Source organism: Helianthus annuus, chromosome 5 (genome assembly GCF_002127325.2).
Source record: "Helianthus annuus cultivar XRQ/B chromosome 5, HanXRQr2.0-SUNRISE, whole genome shotgun sequence".
In the NCBI taxonomy this organism is placed as follows: domain Eukaryota; kingdom Viridiplantae; phylum Streptophyta; class Magnoliopsida; order Asterales; family Asteraceae; genus Helianthus; species Helianthus annuus.
Window position 1 is genome coordinate 74,522,384 of NC_035437.2, and position 10,134 is coordinate 74,532,517.

Below are 10,134 nucleotides of genomic sequence, written 5' to 3' on the forward strand. Positions count from 1 at the left end.
ACGAATTCGTTGTTGAAACAGAGGCCGCAACGGTGGTTAGATGGTGGCGGTAGGTAGAGGTGCGTTGTGTGGTCGGTGGTGGTGGTGGTGGCTCGATGGATATGCTGCGGTGGCGGTAACGGTGAGGGTAGCGAGGTGTTGCGTTGGTGAAGATGATGAAATGGTAGAGAGAGAGAGAGAGAGAGAAAGAGAGAGAGAGATGGGTAGATGATAACAAATCAAAGGTTCAAAATGTGGATGAAATATGAATAAAAAGATACTTAACATGCCTGAAACAATTCTAGAAGATAAGCCTATGCTTTTATGGCTTAATTTTTGAAAACATATTTAATTAATATACGATGACTAGAAATATTAGTATAATCTTCATTTAGTTTTATAATCAAGGGTTTTTAAGATACAAAATTAAACTATACAAAATAATACATCACACTATATTACGTGTCATAAGCCCATGTTTATAACACCTTAATTTTATCTTGTCATTTAACGTCCGTTAAAAGTTTTGATTTATTTAACAGTTGGGAGGGTCAAGTTATTCTACAAATACTTCTAATTGTAAGAAGTATAAGAATGATTTATAGAGTGACAAGTGTCCAATAACCTAAAATTAAACCCACTACATTACCACCCAAAACCTAAGCCCCTATCCCACCCACCACCACCCAAAAACCTAACCCCCCCCCCCCCCCCCGCGGCAAAGAAAAAAAAAACTATACTTCACAAAAAGAAACCCCAAAAACCTAACCCCCCCCCCCACCCCCAAAAACCTAAAAAAAACTAAACACTCACCCCCACCACCACCACCACCACCAAAAAACCTAAACCCCCACCCCCTCGGTGGGGGTTTTTGGTGGTGGTGGATGTTTAAGGTTTTTTTTTTTTTTTTTTTTGTAGTGGGTTTTTTTAAGTTATTGGACATTTATCATTTTATAAATCTGTCTTACACTTCTTACAATTAAGATCCTTTGCATTTGATCATAATCCAAAGTTTAGATTCTCTGTTTTTTTATAAAGTTTCGAATTTAAATGCATTCAGCCTCTGTTGTTTAACGTGTTACAACACACGGCAGCCGCAACACACGTGCTAAATGAAAAGTCTTGAGAAACAAGTGTAGGCCAACAGACCACAACACACGGCAGCCGCAACACACGTGCTAAATGAAAAGTCTTGAGAAACAAGTGTAGGCCAACAGACCAAATTGAAAAAAGGGAAGGCACCTAAGCCCAACCCCATTCTCTAGCCCAGCCCATAATCTCACTATTTATCCTGCGCCCATACCAGGACAACCCATGATTTAGTCTAATGGACCAGTTCAAACTTCAAACTAAGACTATGGGGTATGGGGCAGGGTTGGGTTGGGTATAAATGCCCACGTCACCACCTCGGGTGGGCTTGGGTTTCGCTGTGGCCCCTTTGGCGGGGTTTTCAGCCCGGGCGTTGGGCGGGGCTACGACCATGACATGGCGGAACCTCGTTGGCCAAGACTACTAGCCGTTTGGGCTAGCCGTTGGGCATTAATTTAAAAAAAAGCTTTTTTCCTATATAAATACCTAACATGTTTAACATTTTTCTCACACAATATCAAACACATAAAACACAATCTTGCTATGAGTTCTTTCAAGTGAATCGTTATCATCATCTAACAATGGTGCGAAAATATTTCTACAAACGATCGCGACGCTGGTGAAAGCTATCATGGAACCGACGATCACAACCTTCGATCTAATTTGGTGGATCATGTTTCAACGGATTCCTGGGTTCGAAACCGACGAAGACGACGATTCAAACGAAGAATGATTGTTTTTATTTTGATACTATGTTTTTTTATAATTATTATTTATGTTTATGTAGTTTTTAATGGTTTATATATATATATATATATATATATATATATATATATACTAGGTTAGAACCCCGTGTATTACACGGGTTGAATAAATGTAACTTTATATACTAAATTAAAAAACAATGTATTTTTAAAAACCTCATTTATTACCCTAAATATTAAATAATAAAAAGTTATATATTTAAGAACCTCGTTTATTGTGCGGGTTGAATAAATGTAATTTTATATACCAAACAATAAAAAAATTATATTAAAAAAAACATGTGTATTCACGGGTGGAAGAAATGTAATTTTTTATACTAAATAATAAAAAAGTTATATCTAAAAAAACTCCGTGTGTTATTATTTTTAAAATTAGGTTAATTCTATGTTAAATTTTTTGTTTGATTAATAAGTTGTTTAATATAATTTCTCATAGTTAACAATAACCAAACTATAAATTAGCAACTTTTTGTTGTTTTAATAGTTGTAACATATGTATCGGGTGTTTTCCAAAAAAAAAATTTGCTTTTTTAACTTTTAACCCAAAGGTTTTTATTTTCTCATTTTAAAACTCTTTGACTTGTTAGTTTTAACCCAAAGCTTTTCAACTTTTCAATTTAACCCAACACTTTCTTATTTTCAACTTTGTCCCTTATAATAAATAACATTAATTGAAACAATTCTTTTTAGTTTAGATAAGACTTTAGGATTATAGTTAAGTTTATGCCAATAATTTAGAGTTAGATAAGATTTATACTAATTTAATTAATATTTAATAATTTAAATTAAATAATACTTAGCTACAATTAAGGATGCTCTAGAATAATGACAAGTGTCCCTTTATTGGTTTCTTTTATTATATAGATAGAGGATTTTTAAATATATATATAATGATGTGGCTTGGCCACGCCACCCCAGCCACGCCCACCATACCCTTATGAAATCGGGTTTCGGTATTGGGTGCCCCATAATCCACGTGTCAACCCATGCCCCAAACGCCCGCCCCACCATACCCCACGGTCTTAGAATGATGTGCTATTTTCTGACATCCAATATCCAATCCGTAGATAAAAACCGATAACAGTTTCATGAATTGATAGACAAAACACAGTAGATTTGATTTGTCAGAAAATATAACTGTGTAAGATACAATTCGACTTCCATGGCTACTGGCTAGATATCTAAGTTGCTAATAAAATACAACTCAACAAAATTCACATTAAACAATAACACAAGTCCAAATTTGATGTCATTCAACTATTATCATCTCACTTCCTATATGGATGATACCTTCCACCACCACCACTGCCATTGCCATTGCCATTATCATACCCTTTACTAGCATCATATCCATAACCATATTCATACCCACCACCCCTACCAAATCCTTTACCACCATAACCATCACCAACACCACCACTTCCATAACCCCTACCTCCCCCATACCCACCATACCCATACCCACCACCATACATGGGCCCACCATACCCAAACCCATAACCGTATCCACCATAGAAACCACCTCCATAGCCTCCCCCATAACCGTCATAACCACCCCCATAACCACCATACCCTCTATCCACCTTTCCACCATAATCACTGCCATACCCTGAAGAACCCCTACCGAAACCACCACCATATGACGTACGTGACCTGTTGTCGTATGAGAAATCACCACCCCCACCACCTCTTTTTGGTTCAGCCCTCTTTATCTCCACCTAGCATAAATCACATCTTATCATTTTTTACCAAAATAAAACTGAATTTGGCACATACACTTCTTTTCTGCTTCTTAGCAGCCAACTTTAAGTTGGGCACAAAATTAAAAAAAAAAAAAAAACTTATAAGATAGCAACCACTATTTTTTTACTGATTTAGCCATGGAAAAAAGGTGCTTATGTAAAAAATAGTTATATACAAGTTCGAAAACATTATCTTCTCTTAAAAAAGGTGTGTGTATGTAAAAAAAAAATAGTTATATACAAGTTTGAAAACATTATCTTCTCTTAAAAAAGGTGTGTGTGTGTGTATATACACTTGAATAATTATTAAATCATCATCATCATACTCGGTAAATCCCACCAATAGCAAAGCTAAGGTAGAGAATGAGGAGGGTATGATGTGTCTACCCCATAGGAATAGAGAGGTTGCTTCCAGTGAGATCCTGGCTCGATAGTAGTTTTGTATCAAGCCTTGGACCTAAGGCACATAACACTTAGCAATCGGTACAAAGACCGATTGGTGCATGTACCCCTTGTCTTTCAACAATCAACGCCACCACATGATGCATGATTAACCATCCGCCGCTTTTAACGTTATTTTCACAAAATTAGTAAAATAACGTTAAAATTAGTGCAATTTCACTTTTGCCCCCCAAGCGCCCACACATATATACATGTAAAAATGTTGGCATTTTTCCATTGCTCAGCAAAAACAAAAAATTGAAAGGTGTAAGAATATTTGATTTACTCACTTGTTTGCCTCCAAGTTCATGTAGTTGACCATCAGCAAAGATCTTATCCACAGCATCTTCGCTATCAAATGTCACAAAGCCAAAACCTCGGGACCGACCTGTGACATGATCTAGCATAATTTGATGCTCAAGTATATCACCATAATTAGAGAAATACTCCTTTAGTTCATCTGCACAATGAAGTTTGTTAAGAGTCCATAATAATTTAATAAAACATCAAGATGTGGTATGGTATCCTACCTTCCATTAAAGTCAACGGTATACCACCAACAAAGATTTTCTTTGTTCTTGATACACCTCTACTGCCCCCCTGCGTATTCTCTTGAGGAACTGTCCTCTTTACTTCGACCTAAATTAACAACACATTACATATACAAGTCAAATCAATTTGTCTAAAGTTGGATTTTATGTTGCATCTCAAAATGGTCTAATTGGTTAAATAGAAACCAGGTCAAAACTCACACAAAGTGTACTCAAATGCTTTAAGAATATAGCTTTGTAATCATAAATATGTGCCTGAAGGTCAACCGGTATTTTAGAACCTCTAATATTATGTGTCACTTAGTATCATAGATGTGTTGTGTGTCTTACTGGTCTTCCATCTATGACATGATCTTGCTCCAAGACTTTATCGGCATCAGATGCGTTAGCAAATGTTACAAATCCAAATCCACGTGGCCGGCCAGTAATCTTATCCATCATTATAACAGAATCTGTTAATTCTCCGTAGTTGCTGAAGTAATTCCTGAAAGATTCTGGAAACAATAAACAGAAAAGTATGAACAAAAAACACAACATATAACTGTCACTTATTATATTATTCACTGTTGAGCATACAGTTTATGTTATAAAGCTATATCATATTTTACCATCAATGTAAAATTAACAACCTTATTAAAACAAAAAGAAACTACCCTGCTAACCACACTAAAACAAGTAAAAAAATATTATGTGGTGCATTCCTTCGTATCCTTACTGGAAAACTACACATTCTAGCAAATAAACTTTAATTTAAGATATATACAAAACTGTGTATACATCTATGTTGTCAAGGCGCACTCAAGGGCTCAAGGCTCATACATAGTTGTCAGGCGACCAACGAGCGCTTTTTTATCCTATGTAAAAAAGGGCACAATCTTGAAATTTGAAACCATAATATACTTAGCCAATACTATAGAGATATATACAGCTATATATCCCAAAATTAATAAGATATACTTACCATTTACCAATACTATGAGAGAGATATATACAACTCTCAATCAAATCGTAATGTATATATCTTTTTATATTTAAGAATTCTGCAGTATAAGATCTCAACTAATTTAGGTTTAGCACCAACTGATTTATTCATACTCTCTTGATAAAGAATTATGCAGTATATCGATTTCATTGCTTCATATAAATTCTTTCTGAATTATTTCTGTTATTTTTCAATACATAATATTGTTTTTTTGTTTTTATTTATTTGCGCTTTTTTTCTCAGGCCTGTGCTTTTTTTTTTGAGCCTCTCGCATAGGCCACAGACGGAGCCCAAGCGCCTTTGATAACCATGAGCGCATAAGCCTAGCCCAGAGCCCAAGCGCCATGCGCTTAAAAAGCAAGAGACTTTTAAAGCCAGGCGCATAGTATAAAATTCCATTTTTAGGAATTTTAGACAGTGTTAGGCTCGTTTAGGGCTACTTCATGCTTATTTAGTTTAATTCCACCCTTTTTAAGAAGTTTTTTAAACATCATTTTGCCAAAAGTTGGCCGGAAAATGCTTTGAACTTGCGTCTGATGGCCTGAAATCGCGCCACTAAGAGTGCAGCGGATACAATACACTGGGCAGGCAGCGCCTAAGGGCGACAACATCACAATGTAATCCATTTGAATATAAAAAAAGGCATATCATCAAGAAATTAACATACCTTCAGATGTCTCCCAAGCAATGCCTCCAACAAAAAGTTTTCTATCACAAAACAAAATTCACAAATTACGGTCGAAACTCATAACACAATCTCCATCCTTTATTCATGTCACCAAATACATACTATCTCTCCACCTTTGTAACCACACATCACATGGATTTTCTAAACCCTAAATAGAACTAAATACACAAACTATACAACAACAACAAACTAACCCTGCTGAAGCATCACGACTACTGTCATTGACTGAATGCCTTAATCCACTGCCTCCACCACTATCATCTACAATATCGTCATATTCTACATGAATTTGATTCGTATTATCAAACTGTAGCTGCGCATCGTCGCCATTAACGAGTGGCCCGTCCATTTCCTCTTTCTTTGTATCCAATTTATTATAAATCCCTGAAAATGGAGAAAATAAGCCCTAGATAGATGTATAAGGAGAACGAAACCATGATAACAATAATAATAATGATAATCAGAACCTGAAGAACGATTATGAAGATTTATCGATTGTTTTGGTGCAGGTTGTATAGACGAAATTAATTAAGGGTTTTGATCTTTATGATTTGATGGAGGTAAAAAGAAGAAGAAAAAGAAAACCCTAGCTTCTTTGGGTCGAACAAGATAGACGCTACGGTACGGTCTTTTAAATTTCAGGTAAATTACTTTTTTGAGTCCCGTTTTATGGGTTTTAACTAATTGAATCCAAAAGCAAAAAGTTTAACGATCTGAGTCTCTATAAGTATTTTCTTTAACCATTTGAGTCCAAATTTCTAACTCCATCTACCAAGTTTGTTAACTACAAGGGTAATTTGGTCATTTACACACAAAGTACAAGTCTTATATGCACAAGAGTATAAGGAACAAGTCTTTTAATGCATAAATATTTTAATATTATATATAAAATAAATTATATATATTGTTATACCCACACCTGCACAAACATTTCACATTCATCCCTCCTCTCTTTCTCTCTACCCCTACCACCACCATTAACACCATCGCACCACCACTGCAAACCGTACCTCCACCATTATCACTGCCTTCCCCACTGTCAACCACCACCACCTCTTCAGCAGGTCTTTTAAGGGTGATTTGGAATCCCTAGGTATGGAAAGTCAGGTCTGAAATTACCCAATTCAGGGTAGATTGATAAAAGGTTCATGACTCAACACCCTGAGATTCCTCAATATAAAAAAAATTAAAATAAACCAATGACATAAAGAAATAACTGTTAACACTTAACCATTTAGGTTTTCATAAATTATACCCATTTATCTTCTTCATTATCATGCTTCCTGATACTTTCCTCTTCAAAACCTATTTCTTTTTTCTCTTAAACAAGCTCTCTATTGCCTCTTGCCTCACTTCCGCTTTTTGAGATGGCGGAGCGGATCCTAGTCACATATGCGGTCATCCAAGCGTGAGCCATGTGCAGCGATGTCACCCTATACGGCCATCCAAGATGTACAATATGCCGATTCAAGCAAATTGATTCCCAAAATTGAGGGTTCAGCAACCAATTGGGGGTAAATAGGGTTAGACTGTCACACCCTGGCTTTGCGAAAGCGTGGGTTAATTTGGTGTGACTTCTTAATACCATAACTTAATCACAACAAAGCTATATGAAAGTAAAACCATGCAGATCATCCATTGATTCATGTTTTAAAATAAAAGTAACACAACATAGTTTTAAAATGTCGACACATGTGATGATAATACAACATAACTAAATAAAATCTTGTTCAAATGACATAACCACAAACATGAAATAAACATAGTTTACGAACTGTGACTCGTCCAGGTAAAAGCCACAACTCCTAAACATGGATGACCCTATAACTCTTACGCAGCGTGAAAACGTAGCATACCGTGCCAGATCCTTAGTTTCCTGAAATACATGTAAGTTGGAAAAATCAACAAAAATGTTGAGCGAGTTCATGTGTAGTGAGTATGTAAACCTTTGTAAGTATAAAAATCCCTGGTATGTAGCAAATAAGGAAATAAGAGATCACCAATGGTTTGCAAGGCCATTGATATGTGTGAAGTGCAGTAGGAAGACTCAAACCTAGCAGATTTTTGCGTCAGGTACCAAGTCACCCCGAGGTCCGTACTGTTGGGCCTGGGGCTGGGCTCACTACACCCAGATAGATCTACCGCTAAGGACCCTCGGTCCTACACTGAGGATTAATGGCCTCCAGTTCCCGCCTACCCACTCACATGATCTAAGTAGTAACCCTCCTTACGCTAACCATACCATGTAAAAAGTATTCGTAATCGTAGTAACATGTATTTCACCCCCGCAGTTTAAAAACTGAAAACAGTTAAGAGAAAAGGGGGACATGAACTCACTGAAGTGCGTCTCGAAACAGTAATCTCCTAGTCAACCTGCTGCGTAACGACCTACACGTACTAACTTCTATTAGACGGACGGCCGTGCCTTGGCTTAAGGTTTAAGTTTTTGGGAAATAGTTAGGCAACTATTTCGTATTTGCACTTCGTAATTATGTATTACTTATATTCCTTCCCAAGGATGGGGGTTTTAATACATGCGCGTTTTGTAATTCCAAAATATATTATTAAGTCTCACTTAATAAAATATATTTTAATTTATTTGTCTAAAATATTCTATCTTCAAAATATACATATTTTTCCCAAAAATACTATATTTTACTTCTTATAATTTCCAAAATAATTCCTTTATCAAGATACACACTTACGAGTATTTTTCCGAAAATACATAAGTTACATTTTTAGAGTTTATGTGGTAATAATAATACCGGTGTAACTTAAATATTTATTGTGTGAGAGCATTAGTATTATTTTGGAGTCGTTATTGTTCAGTGTATTCCAGTAATATTATTTTTAGGGTAATATCTAGTTCACAAAATAATCATAAAATGCACACAAGTGTTACTATGAAAATATATATTCTAAATATATATTTAACAAGTTCTATTTATGAAAATTCCACCTCCGACCCTTGGAAGTTTTGAAATAAAAATTCATGGCGAATTTTTATTTAGAAAAACAAGTAAAAATATATTCTTAACACTTGTCGTAAAATTTTTTTCCAAGTGTTATATTTCTGGAAAAATTTCGCCAGAGTTTCCCCTCTGTAACTGGAGGTGGCCACGCTTTCTAGCGTATCATTTTCTTTTCAAAATTCAATCAACAATTTTCCCAACATGAACAAACAATATTCAAACACTAAACTAGTCAAAACAAGTATAAATCGCAAACACATGAACTTGTAAGTGGTGTAAAAGTATGTAGTAATCTTCCATTATTATTAGTAGACCTTTCTATCGTTAAAAATAAAATCGGTTTCTTGAAAGCTTTATTTTTAAAGAAAATGCATCTTTACAACATCTTAGTCAAAAATTACGAAAATACTCCTTTGTTAAAACCTTTTGTCCCACAAGTGTCTACACACTCGTTTGTTCACAAAAATGCCTTTGTTTCAAGAAAGGTCCGGCTTTTAAACATGGTTTGCATCTTACATTTGGTTCTTCGAAAATACCACTTGTAGATCTTTAGATCTACTAGTTTAGAACTCCATTTTACAAGAAAAACTACTTTTACACAAGTTCATGTTTATGTATGAAAGGGTTCGTCATCTAGTAACTTTCCTACTTAACATAATGCTAGTTCATGTTCCATGAACATGATCTAGCGTGGTTTGATGACGATCCGTTCCACTACTAGCAATCAACAACATAAAATAACCATAACTAAACAAGATTCATGAGTTTTACACTATTATTTACTCTTTAACCAACAAGTTCATCTTCTTTACAAGACTTTTAGTTTTGTTTTCACATGTTCTTGATTTTCATCCATTAAACTTCTTATTAACCACTTTAGACAAGATCAAGAGGGTGTTTAGAATCACTTACAACCATGGTTGTAA

At 35.4% G+C, this 10,134-nt stretch overlaps 1 protein-coding gene across 1 annotated transcript; it reads right to left on the reverse strand.

Moving 5' to 3' along the window:
- Window positions 1-2,925: 2,925 nt before the first annotated feature.
- On the reverse strand, window positions 2,926-6,861 carry LOC110940509 (heterogeneous nuclear ribonucleoprotein 1). The gene is made up of 7 exons (XM_022182040.2): window positions 6,704-6,861; window positions 6,431-6,620; window positions 6,216-6,256; window positions 4,897-5,060; window positions 4,546-4,654; window positions 4,306-4,475; window positions 2,926-3,550 (listed from the first exon to the last, which is right to left on the reverse strand). The coding sequence occupies exons 2-7, from the start codon at window positions 6,583-6,585 to the stop codon at window positions 3,101-3,103; spliced, it is 1,089 nt and encodes a 362-aa protein (XP_022037732.1). The 5' UTR covers window positions 6,586-6,620; window positions 6,704-6,861; the 3' UTR covers window positions 2,926-3,100.
- Window positions 6,862-10,134: the final 3,273 nt, after the last annotated feature.

Coding starts and splice junctions, on each gene's coding strand:
- LOC110940509 (XM_022182040.2), bottom strand. CDS start 6,585: ATGGACGGGCCACTCGTTAATGGCGACGATGCGCAGCTACAGTTTGAT. Junction 5,061..6,215: donor TGCTTGGGAGACATCTGAAG/GTATGTTAATTT, acceptor TATTGTTTCCAG/AATCTTTCAGGAATTACTTC. Junction 4,476..4,545: donor ACCGTTGACTTTAATGGAAG/GTAGGATACCAT, acceptor TTCATTGTGCAG/ATGAACTAAAGGAGTATTTC.